Raw genomic sequence first — 13,315 nt, forward strand, 5'->3', positions numbered from 1 at the left:
CGCTGTGTGTGGAGGTAGTTCCATTAGGTGCCGCTGGTGGGTGAACTGGCGCTGTGTGTGGAGGTAGTTCCAGTAGGTGCCGCTGGTGGGTGAACTGGCGCTGTGTGTGGAGGTAGTTCCAGTAGGTGCCGCTGGTGGGTAAACTGGCGCTGTGTGTGGAGGTAGTTCCAGTAGGTGCCGCTGGTGGGTAAAGTGGCGCTGTGTGTGGAGGTAGTTCCAGTAGGTGCCGCTGGTGGGTGAACTGGCGCTGTGTGTGGAGGTAGTTCCAGTAGGTGCCGCTGGTGGGTGAACTGGCGCTGTGTGTGGAGGTAGTTCCAGTAGGTGCCGCTGGTGGGTGAACTGGCGCTGTGTGTGGAGGTAGTTCCAGTAGGTGCCGCTGGTGGGTGAACTGGCGCTGTGTGTGGAGGTAGTTCCAGTAGGTGCCGCTGGTGGGTGAACTGGCGCTGTGTGTGGAGGGTGCAGCTCGCCTAGTTCCGGTGCTGACGTCGGCAGGAGCCTGTTATTGCTGAGGCGGCGGCGGCGGTTCGAGTGCGCAACGGGCACCGGCTCAGGATGGCGTACGCTTACCTCTTCAAGTACATCATCATTGGGGACACAGGTGAGCTCCGAGCGCCGGGCTGTTGGGGAAAGCGGCACCGAGAGGCCCCCCCCCCCTCTTTCCCCGGGGCCCAGCGGCTGCCACCTCACCCTGGTCCGGCCCAGCGCCTTCAGCAGCCTCCGGGACTGGGGCAGGCAGCTCCCTCCGCCCGCAGCCTGCCCATACCCCGGGGCGGGGTGGGGGAGCTGGGCCCAGGCCCAGGCCCAGGCCCAGGCCGCTCTCTGAGGGGCAGTGCCGCGTTGTGGCCTTCACTTGAGGCCGAGGCCTCACCGTGCGCCGCCGGGCTCTCTGTTTAATGTTAGTCCCCTGCCTGGCGCCAGGCCTCCTCCTCCCCCCGTCTCCCTCCCTCTGTTCTGGGTGGGGGGTCACCGCTGTCAACAACCGGCTTCCCCGGGCCTGCGGGGTGAATAAGGCGCTGACCCCGTTACAGTCGTTTTAAATAGTTTCATTAGGGACTGAAGCCGGAATCAATGGGGCTTCCATCATGGGGAGTGAGCTGGCACTGGGGCGGGGAAAGAGGCTCCCTGAGACTGTGGCTGTTTGGAAGAATAATCCCGTCGCGCCCATTGGGTGATGCTTTTGCTGAGTTTTGCAGAACCGGCTTTTTGGGTCAGGTTTGGGGCGTTGTGGGATCTCCATGGGAGGAACAAAACTTAAATGTGAGGCAATCCGACAGTTTGGAGGAATTGGTGAGATGGCAAAAAACAAAATGCTGGTAGCCTGTAATATTCACGGCGCACAGTAAGTGACCGTTCAGTGGTCTGGGTGTACCACCCTTTGTCAACATAATTTGCTTCATTTTATGTACATCTCATTAACACCTTTTTTAAAACTAACATTTAGTAACAATAGTTCTGCACAGCACCCACATGTATGCTGCTGTCTCTAACAATGGTGGATTTTAACTTTTTTTAAAAAAAACTTATCAGCCCTGATGAATGCTGTGATCTATTTGGATTTTACCTTTCAAAAGTCACTGTCCCTGCTTGTTATTGGTGCACAGTGCGCTTCAAAATGTAATGGTCCTCTGAAAAATGTTTAGATTTCCTAATGACCTGATGTCAGGAGTCTGACCAACCATGTTGGTGCTCCTTCTGAATTAATGCTGCACAGTTGTAAAATTGACAATTTCTATGGTAAGGACTGTTCTCAAAAGAGTAATGTTTTGCTGCTGTTCATGGCAGCAGTTCAGAAAGCTTTGTTTTCTGTGGAAGGGTAATTACATAAATTTCCAATGCTTAAGTAAAAAAAATTGAAATACAAATTAAAAGCAACTGAAGTATTATGCTGACTGTTATTGTAAAAATAAACAGGTACTTCTGTAGAATTGTATGTCAGTTGAGTTACATTGATTGTAATCATTCATAGGATGTAGGTGTCACTGGCAGGACCAGTATGTGTCTGTCTCTGGTTGTTCTTGAGAAGGTGGTCAGTTGCCACCTTGAACTGCTGCATCTACTTGCTGTAAGTAATTAGCAGTGACAACGGGAGGAAATTCCAGGAGTTTGACCTGGTGATATATTGTCAGGGTAGTGAGTGCCTAGGGAGGAGCTTGCAGGTGGGGGGGTTCCCATGAATTGGCTGCCCTTGTCCTTCCAGATGATAATGAGTTTCAAAGATGGTGTCTAAAGGCCCTGAGTGAAATACCAGTGTGTTTTGTAAATGGTGCAAACTGCTTCTAATGAGCATTGTGGTGGATGGAGTGAATACTTTGAGGATGGGTATCAATCAAGTGGGTTGCTTTGTCCTGGATGTTGTCAAGCTTTGGGTGTTAATTCAACTGCAGTTGGAATACTCCACTTTCCTATCATACACTCAATTCTTGCCATATTGACTGGGGGGGGGGGCGCTGGGCTGTGTGGTCGTCAGAAGCTGACTTACTGCAATATTTCTAGCTCGGAACTAGTGCTTGTGGTTCATCTAGTTCAGTTTCTGGTCAGTGGTAACCCCAGGTTAAGTGGGCGATTCACTGGTGATAACATTCAAAGTCAAATAATGATTAGACTCTTCTGTTTTGAAGATGGCCATTGCCTTGCATTTATGTGATGCAAATGTTGTTTGCCACTTGTCAACCTAATTCTGTATAATGTCTAGGTCTTGCTCCATTTGGATGTAGACTGCTTCTGAATAAATTGTAATCTGGGCTTCTTTATTTTAAGAAACTTAAATCTTTGTCAAGTCCTTCAAGCCCTCAGCTTCTGGCAGGTGGAGTGACCGAGAGCTCTGATGTAATAGTGTGTGGCATGAGTTTAACAATCGGTGCTCAGTCACCTGTTTAGCTGAAAGGATTGAAGAAATATTGTGCTAAGTCTCTACAAGAAGAACCATAAATCAATTGGTTTTGATTGGCAAACAAATTAGGAACTGACATGCCAAATTACAAATTGAGTGCAGTTAATCCTTCTAATAAGTGACGTAAAGGACCAGCCAACAAGAGTGAAAATGCCTGTGGAAAGTTAAGCTAGGCAAATGGGGTGGAATTAGACTTGAACAATTAGACTTGCAGTGCTGAAGAAAGGGTTTCTCCTTCCTAGCATGTTGATGTGGAGAATGTGAAGTAGGAACAAACATTTCATTTTCAAGTACTTTGGGCAGTTGAAGTAGTTTTAATTATTTGATCTGGCAAGTGACTTCAGAAATGTAATTCAAAAGATTTTGACTCTGGAACATGAAATATCAAAGTTCCATAGCATCAATTCAACATTTCAGTTCACACTTTCTTATCCTGTCAGTTTTGTTCAGAAATTGTTATTTTTCCAGGAGTAGTGATGCAGCGATTCTGAGTTAATGTATTTCTAATGATTGGAGTGGTTATCATTCATGCACTTGGCCATCACTCTTTTGGCTGTTAATTCAGTAGTTACTACTTCTGTCTCTGTCCTACTGAAATGCCCTGTTAGGCTGTTACAGAGCCCTTATAACACCAAAATATTATCCTGAAAACTTCCTGCAAATTAATTTTGAGTAGAGTTGTGTGTTGCTGGAAAAGCACAGCAGGTCAGACAGCATCTGAAGAGCAAGAAAATCTGATTTTCCTGCTGGGATGCTGCCTGACCTGCGCTTTTCCAGCAACACACTCTGAACTCTGATCTCCAGCATCTGCAGACCTCAGTCTCGTAATTTTGAGTACAACATATCTTGAATATTGACTTCAGTGGGTTTGGCTAGAAACTGGGCACTATTTAATGAGACACTTTTCTTGTTCATGTAATGCCAGAAGAGCCGGCTCAAGTGTCTAGATTGATAAAAGTATGGTATGGAATAAAGTCAAACACAGGCTCAATATTGTACCTGCTGTGGTGATCATGGAAGTCTGTCTTTTACCTTTAACCTATTCTGTAGCTTCATTAATCCTTTTTTGTTATGCGTCAATTGTCTCTCTTGTGGCGATATTGATGGTCCTTTGTGGATAATGATTCCTTAGCCGATCTAAATATTTGTTTTTATTTGAAAATGTTTTCCAGCAAATGACAACTGCTGACAGTTGTACCACTACTGTGATGCTTATGAAGTTGTATGGGCAAATTACGTATTTGAAGAATCGTAAACCTGCATAAGCAACCTGCTTCTCTGTCAGCAGTATAGTTACTGAAACTACACCAAATTTGATCATTTGCAACAGGACTGACTCAAGGTTTTAATGGAAGCTGATTGTGTTTGCCAGTGTTGAATTATATTTTACTGTGAAAACATAGACTGTTTACGAATCGCTACACCTGTTCTGATTTCACAAAGTTACAAGCTTTAGAAATAATTCTCGGCAATTGTTTGGTATTTTTGGTGTCCGTTTTGCCTTGTAGGTCAGAGTCTTCACCCAACTTGGAAGCTCAAATGCTCAAACCCATCCTCAAATCTGATTCTTCAGTGCGGTACTGAGGGAATGCAATCTTTCAGTTGTGATATTAAACCCAGGCCCTGTCTGCCCCCTCAGGACTATTGAGGTTTTTGGCAGTTTTCTATTGTCCTTGGATAATGTATTTCTGTTAGCCAACACCATTAAAACAGGCCTGCTCTTGTCATTCTCACTGCTGTTTGGGTCCTGTATGTGCACAAGTTGGTTGTTGTAACTTCCAACTTTACAGCAATCACAGCATTTTTAAAAGCACATTCCTTTGGGATATCTTCCAGATGGCCTCCTTTTGCTTTGACTCTTAATCTGTAATATTTGGCTTAACAAGGAAATAAGTAAGACTGAATTCAAAACTTTGTTTAGAGCTCTTGGCCAAGAATAAAAACGGTAGGCGTGAATTATTTGTGTTTACATTGCCGAGAGCAACAAGAAAATCTTGTTAATCACTTGAAGAATTAAAACCTTTTTTATTTTGTTCTTTCCTCTTCTAATTAGTGTCTGACTGAGCAGCCCATATCAAGTGAGATTCTATTGCTTTGTATTGGCTGCTTTCTATTGGCTGCTTGCTATTAGTTTGATATTGTAATGTGCTGGCGCAATTTGTGAACCAATCTTGTTGAGAATAAGAACTTGTAGTAATGTTAAAATGCTTAGATGTACAGAGTATAATAATTAATTTGTGTGGGATTCAAGAATGTGTTCCTTCAATTAATTAAAATCAAATGTTTTTCCAAAAATTTGTGATAAGTGGAGCTTTGAGATTGCCATGTATCTTGGTTTGCTTTATAAAATGTCAAAAAAAGGTGAGCGAGTGAAAATTTAATTTTTCAACTTGTTCACGGTCTGACCTTGTTTGATAACAGGCAGTGAGGGGCGTTGGGGAAAGATTACACGAAGCAGCTCTGGAGAAACACAATGGTTGTTTTCTCCTTTGCCTTGTATTTTTGGCCATGTCTACTGTGTTTGACGACATTGCTGTCGTGTTTTCATGCTGCCATACAAAATTCCAGTGCTTCTCTACAGTTTTGTGCTCTCAGCTAAAGAAATCTGCCTGAGGAATGGGCATTGATAGGACTCAGCAGGCAGCTCAGTGATTATCTCCCTTTTGTTCTGTTGGTACATTTTTGTCCACTTTATTGATATAAACCTTAAATGCTTCAGCTCAACAAGATGGTTTTGTTTGCTTTGTATTGTATGGCTAGTATCTTGATATGCAACATTAATGTCACTTGCCTGTCACAACAAGTGTCAACTTCTTTGGTACTGTCCATGTCTCAGACCATTGTTGTGGAATATTCTTTGCATCTTCAAACATTTAATGAAGGAAAGGAATGAGATGAGAAAAGCTGACCACTTTTTGGTGTTATCCACATTAAATATGTAGTTCGTGCATACTCATTCAAGATGTAGATGTAGCTACCATTGCTACAGCCCTGTCTGTCATGTGCTCTAGCAGTGTCTAATGCTACTCTTAGCACAGTCACATGACGCGCGTCCACAAGTTCAGCTAATCCAGAATTGCGAGTCAGACGTTTCAGCTTGTTGTAGGCCCTCTGGTATTTGATTCCTTCTGTCAGTCAAGTGGCTGACAATTTCACCAGTTCCTGGCTATTTGAATTTGAATAACTGCTATTTGCCTGTGGATAATATAGAAATCTTAACCAGCTTTGAGGGAATTTTCAACTGAGTTTCAGTGGCAGACCGAAAAGCTGAATATTGTGGGTCCAAGTTCTACTTCAAAGAATTTAAACATAATCCAAAATGGCATTTATTACAACATATTCTAAACAATTTCAGACTAAAATTGTCCATCCATCTTCTGTCATGGGAATAACTTCAATTGTGTTTTTCTGCCTTGATGGTTTCTCCTCTTGAGCATCGCGAAAGCAGATTTTCTGGTAACTTCTTTCACGATTGTGCAGCCTTTCTGTGTAAATTAATCACTGCCTTTCCCTGTTGGAGCAGTGACTACACTTGAATATTCAAAGTACTATAAAACACATGACTTCATGAAGGGTTTGGGAATTTTCTTTTGTGTAGTATTTATGACAGTTCTTTGAAAGGGGAGGGGGGGCTAGCTGAGAATGCAATACATATATGAAGGTGGTGGGTCAGGTGGAGTGAATGTAATGATGGGAAAGGTCGGCGGTGTCATGTTGGAGGCTTGGGACTGGGATAAGATGAAGGAGAGGTAAGAGGAAACTGTTGAAATCCACATTGATCCGGTGTGCCTGTTAGGTCCCAAGGTGGAGTATGAGGCGTTCTTCCTCCTGGCATTGGGTGATAAGTTTGGCAACGGAGGAGGCCCAGGACCACCTTGTCCTCGGTGAAGGGGGAGTTGAAGTGTTCAGCCATGTGGCGGTGGGGTTGGTTGATGCGGGTGTCCCAGAGAGATTCTCTGAAATGATCTGCATGTAGGCGTCCTGTCTCCCCGATGTAGAGGAAACCACATCAGGTGCAACGGATGCAGTAGATGACATTGCAGGTACAGGTAAATTTCTGTTGGATGTGTAAGGATCCTTTTGGGACCTTGGACGGAGGTGAGGGGAATGGTGTGGGCACAAATTTTGCACTTCCTGTGGGTGTCAGAGGAAGGTACTGGGAGTAGGGTGTGGACTTGACAAGTGAGTCGCAGAGGGAATGGTGTCTCAGGAAGGCTGGTAGAGGGAGGAAGGGAAATATACTTGTGTTTTTAGGTGGTAGAGGATGGTGCGATGTTGCAAAGGTTGGTAGGATGGAAGGTGGGGGGAGTCTCTCGTTGTAATGGGTGGGGTTCAAGGGCAGTGCTGTGAGAAGTGGAAGAAATATGCTGGAGGGGACTGTCAACTGTGTGGGAAGAGAAATTATGATCTTGGAAGAAGGAGGCCCCCTGGTATTTTCTATAATGGAGTTGGTCAGCCTGGGAACAGATGAGGCAAAGGAGTTGGGAATAATGGATGGCATTTTTACAGAAGCTAGGGTGGTAGGTGTAGTCTGGGTAGCTGAGGTAGTTGGTGAGCTTGTAGTAGATATCCATGGTTAGTCAGTTGCCAGCGATGGAGTGCCCCAGGAAGGGGAGGGGAATTTGTTTAATTTGTCATGTGAAAGAATTAAATTTTAGTAAGTCAATAGTAAAGCTGAAAATAATCCAAGTTGAACCATTATGTAATATGATAGTGCAGTTTTTTCAGTTTCTAGGAGATATGGTGAATCTTTGGTGATTGTTTAAATAATTGAATACTTCAAGCTAGCTCACTTTAAAGAAAGGCTCATGTATACTCAGCAACAATTAACTCAACACCTTATTTATTGACTTCTACAGCATCATCATCTTGTCTGTGTGACCCAACTGAGGAAGAATACAACTAGGTAACCATAGACTAAAGTGGCAGAGTTGGGTAATAGTTGGCTAATTCACTTTTATTGTTGTATATCAGTTGAGAGAGAAGTGGTTTTGATATGGCATCAACCATGTGGGTTCTTTTAATCTCTAGGTCAAATATTCATCATTAATTCATGTTTGTGCTGCCTGAAGTTTAGCGTGTCATAGTCAGTTTTTACAACATGGAGCAAGACTCTACAGCTCATTGTCCCTGTGCCCGTTTGTCAAATTTCTATCTATCACAATCATCTCATTTTCCAGCAATAATAGTCTTCTGTATTCCATGGTGTTTTAAGTGTTCACTTAAATTGTTCTTGAGGGTTCCTGCCTCTGCCCCCTCTCTTTTTCAGACAGAGTTTCAGACACGCACAACCTTCTGGGTGAATTTTCTTTCCTGATTCCCTGTCAACCTTCTGCCTCTTAACTCAATGTCACAGTTTTAAAGATATTTGCCCCTCCACTAAAGGGCTTGGTTTTTTTTTCCCTGTATACACTGTCTGTACTTCTCAGAATTTTGTATATCTCATTTCAGGTCACCCCTTAACCTCTTATAAGAAAAACAACCCCATACATCCAGTCCCTCCTCATAGCTGAGTCACTCTAACCTTGGCTCTAGTGCAATCACATCCTTCGATAGTTAGAAACCAGAATTGCTGCAGTACTCCAGCTGTGCCCTAATGAACATTATATATAGCTCCACAACCTTCAAGCTCTTGTATTCAATGCAGCCCTTGGATACTTCTCACCACTTCAAAGCTTACTAAAACCATTAATATAACCTCCCTCTCCATGCTAGTTTGATCAAGTGTATCACAATTTCCTTCCTTGATTCCTGGACTTATATGGTCCCATTTGTGAATGCAGATGTAAAGTACTCATTCAAAGCCTCAGCTATAGTACGATGGGTCGTACTCTTTTCCTAATTATTCTCTTACCCTTAAAATGAAAATAAAGTGCCTTTGGATTTTTTTACTGTTACTTCTCAGTACTTTATCTCTTAGGTGACCACCTGCGCACTCTTCTTGTACCGTATCCCCCAGAAGCTTCCCTTTTTTCCTTATCCAATCCTTAACCACTGTTTAGAATCCACTGTTCTCTGCACGTGGTCCCACCTTCATGTTTATGGGAACGCGTTAGTCCTGCATTCTCACTGCTTTGAGATGGATTTTCTTGCAGGGAATTGCTCCTGGTCTGTTTTGGTCAGGTGCTGTCTTATTGAAACCAGCCTTCCCTCAATTCAGAACCTTTTTATTTCTGGTATGCTATTGTCCTTATCTACGACTATCTTAAATCTTGCTGAATTATGGTCAGTGTCACTGAAATACTGCCCCCACAGCTGCACCTACTAATTGCCCAGTTTCATCACTGAAAATGAGGACTGTCTCATGACATTGTTTGTACTGGCTTAAAAAGCCCTCCTGGAGACATAAAGAATTCTACCCTCTATAAGCCTTTCGTGCTTTGTCCCATTTTTAAAAAGATTTTCACTTTTAAAACCCTACCATGATCAATTATTATTTTTACTTTTGAGATTTACCTACATCTCTTTTTTAAAGCAGCGTGGACCTAGCATTAGAGACTTTTTCTGAAGTTCAGTCTTTTGGAGGACTGGATGTGGCTGGAAAGTGAAGAACATTAATGAGTTTGTTCTCTGATTTGTCCACTTGTTAAGCAGCATCAGGCTGCAACTGATTTGTGGTAAGCATTCTTGGTGATCTGTCATTAAAATGACAGCTTTAATCCTAAATTTGAAAGAATGAAATATTTTTAAACTGGATGTCGAAATGTGCATGGCTCGAAAATTGCACATACCCACTATCAAATCTTGCTCGAAATATTTGATCTGTCTGGGACTTGACTTGGACATTTTGACACAGGGGTATCCCTGTGCTAATTATGCCCAATAAAAATCTACTGGATTTCTGTCCCCCTCTGCATATTAGATTACATTGATTTAATTTGCCCCTTTATCGATTGGCTTGAATGGTTCTTAGTCACTCAAGGAACTGCCTTGTCATTTTCCCTGTGAAAGTGTGATGAATCCATTCAACATATGTAGTCATGACACATGGTAAAAGTTACAGCATTTAAAATTCCATTACCCAAAATTTACTAAAGTGTAGCTAATGATTATTACTGTACTGAATTCCTACTTACAGTGCAATTAGAATACAGTAATGAAATTTGGATTATACCATTAGGATGCTTAATTTTTAATTCAGACATTTTATTGGAGTGTTTAATACCAACTGATTTCAAAGTAACATTTCTAATTAGTGTGCAGTTTGGGTTAGAATCTTAAAAATAATCAGAAGGGTGGGCCTGATGCCTGTAGGATGCTCCTTGGCCAGGCTGCATCAACTGCACCTGTATTCTCATTTATGCAACAGGACTCCATTTGCTCAAGGGGGAGGTGATGTACTGTTGAGTTGCTGTTTATTTTATCACTGCAGCTACATGGAGGGGACTGCAACGGCTAATTTAGAGAAGTAGTATTTTGCAAATGTGCTCACTGAAAGCTCAAAGAAATACAAGAACAAAATGTAAATGGAAGTAGTAAACCATCCAGCCCTTTGAGCCTGCTTTGGCATTCTTTCTGACTGACCTTAGCCTCTGCTCCACTTACCTGACTATTTTACATAAACCTTTACTCCATAATAGGGCAAGAATCTGTCTATTAATCACTGTCTTAAAAAGGGGATTTTTTTTCTTGCAAAAGTGTGCCCTCCAATGCTTGATTCCTACTGTCGAGGAAACACACGAACTCAGATAAGCCAATGTGCTGACCCTGTGCCAGCTGACTGACTTAACCACCATTCGAATTTCACTTCCCAGCACCTGGTCTGTAGCCTTGCAGTTTATGGTCCTTCAGGTGAAGATTCAGGCTCATTTTTAAGCTGTAGGTTTCTTCCCCTCGGCAAACCTCAGGAATTGCAAGAGGAAATCTGTCTATTCTATCCAAGCCCTCATTATTTTACACACCTGAATTTAAGTTTAGCCGCCTCTGTTCTAAGGAAATCAATCCTAGCTTGTGTGATCTTTTCTTACACCTACCGTTTTCAAATTCTGATCATTCTTGTCAATCTCCTCTACACTCTGTGAAACAAGTGTCCTTTCTAGTGACCAGAACTTAACATGAATCTCCATCTGCAATCTAACCAATATCTTGTACAGTTCCAGCATTTATTCATTGCTTTTATATTCAGTACCTTCCTCAAACTTTCAATATCTACCTTGACAAACCACTAATCCTGGAATTAGAGGACCAATTCCATCATAGAACATCCCAGGTGGCCGTCTCCCTCAAAGACCACAATTTTCCCTCCCACGTGGCCAATGATCCGACCAGCGCATTTCCTTCACTTCGCATACTCACCCTCCACCCACCAACCTCTGGATACATTACATCATCTTCTGCCATTTCCGCCACCCATAAACAGACTCCACCACAAGGGATATATTTCCTCCTCACCCCTATCTGCACTTCAGTGAAACCATTCCCTCCACAACTCCCTTGTTAGGTCCATGCCCCCCACTATCCAATCCTGGCACCTTCCCCTGCCACTACAAGAAGTGCAAAACCTACACCTCTCCCCACGTACCTCCATCTTTCCACATCCAACAGAAATTTGCCTGCACTTCCACACGTGTCGTCTTTGTCTGTGGCTCCCAATGTGGTGTCCTCTACATTGGGGAAACAGCACCAACTCGTGGAACATTTCCAGGACACATGCACTAAACAACCCCACCGCATGGTGGCTGAACCGTTTTTAACTTCCTTCCCGCTCCCGCTTTCTCCCCCCCCCCCCCCCCCCCCAAAACACCACTACCACCAACAAGAACATGCAAGTCCTGAGGCTCCTTGACTGTCAAACCCCAACCACATGACTCCTGGCGGAAGCACACCTCATCCTCCTCCTCCGGACCTTCCGACCACACTGGGTCAATGTGGATTTCACCAGTTTTCTCATTCTCCCCCCACCCAACCTTATCCCAGATCGAACCCTAGGGTGAGAGGGGAAAGATATGAGACCAAAGGGGCAACACTTTGAGTGGTACGTGTATGGAATGAGCTGCCTGAGGATGTGGTGGAGGCTGGTACAATTGTAACATTTAAGAGGCATTTGGATGGGTATATGAATAGGAAGGGTTTGGAGGGATATGGGCCGGGTGCTGGCAGGTGGGACTAGATTGGATTGGGATATCTGGTTGTCATGGATGGCTTAGACTGAAGGGTCCGTTTCCATGCTGTACATCTAAGACTCTATAACTCGGCACTGTCCTACCTGTCCATCTTTCTTCCCATCTATCCCCTCCACCCTCCCTTTTTGAACCTATCACCTTCAACCCCACTTTGATCTACCTATTGCATTTCCAGCTACTTTCCCCTCCCAAGCCCCACTCCCTCCCATTTTATCTCTCAGCCCCCTAGGGCCACAAGCCTTATTCCTGGTGAAGGGCTTATGCTCAACTTTGATTCTCCTGCTTCTCGGTTGCTGTCTGACTTGCTGTGCATTTCCAGCATCATGCTCATCGACTCTTATCTCCAGCATCTGCCATTCTCACTTTCTCCCTCCACTCTGTCAAGAATCCCTCTCCAGCTTAAAAGATTCAATAACATAACCTCCACTGCCCTCTAGCGAAACCATTAATGTTCTCTGATACACTTGTTGTTCTAGACCGAAATGTTTGTAGGCTCAACCATTCCTCATAGAATAACCTCCTCATCTCTCCTTTTTGTGAACTTTCTTTAAATGGAATTCAACGTAAGTATATTCCTCCTTTTAAATAAGGTGACCAAGACTACAAAATGCTGTTGATACCACCTTACTGATGCTGCACTTGTGGCAAAAATTCACTCTCCTACTGTCAAGATGACATTCCATTTGCATTCCTAATTAATTCCATCCTCGCTTTCTTTGCATGAGAGACAGAGAGATGTATAGCACAGAATCAGACCCTTCAGTCCAACTCATCCATGTTGACCAAATATCCTGAATTAATCAAGTCCAGTTTGCCAGCACTTGGCCCATATCCCTCTAAACCTGTCCTATTCACATACCCATCCAAATGCTTTTTAAATGATGTAATTGTATTAGCCTCTATCACTTCCTCTGACAGCTCATTCCATACATGCACTATCCTTTGTGTGAAAAAGTTGCCCTAAGATTCCTTTTATATCTTTCCCCTCTCGCCCTAAACCCATGCCCTTTAGATCTGTACTGTTAAACGTGGGGTAAAGACTTAGTCTATTTATCTTATCCATGCCCCATATGATTTTATAAACCTTTTATAAAGGTCACCCCTTAGCCTCTGACACTAAAGGGAAAACAGCCCCAGCCTATTCAGCCTCTCCCTATAGCTTAAATCTTCCAACCCTGGCAATATCCTTGTCGATCTTTTCTGAATCCTTTCAAGTTTCACAACGTCCTTCCGATAGGAGGGAGACCAGGATTGCACGCAATATTCCAAAAGTGGCCTAACCAATGTCTGTACAGAAGCTACA

General features: G+C 43.4%; 1 protein-coding gene across 1 annotated transcript in view; it reads left to right on the forward strand.

Annotated features, from left to right (window-relative positions):
- Positions 1 to 462: 462 nt before the first annotated feature.
- The window catches only part of rab2a (RAB2A, member RAS oncogene family), an 86,626-nt gene continuing 73,773 nt past the window's right edge, over positions 463 to 13,315 (forward strand). The window contains exon 1 of the mRNA XM_060822641.1: positions 463 to 598. Coding sequence (XP_060678624.1) covers positions 553 to 598 — 46 coding nt within the window. The 5' untranslated portion in view covers positions 463 to 552. The remainder of the gene's footprint in view (positions 599 to 13,315) is intronic.

This window comes from Hemiscyllium ocellatum, chromosome 4 (assembly GCF_020745735.1).
Source record: "Hemiscyllium ocellatum isolate sHemOce1 chromosome 4, sHemOce1.pat.X.cur, whole genome shotgun sequence".
Taxonomy (NCBI): Eukaryota; Metazoa; Chordata; class Chondrichthyes; order Orectolobiformes; family Hemiscylliidae; genus Hemiscyllium; species Hemiscyllium ocellatum.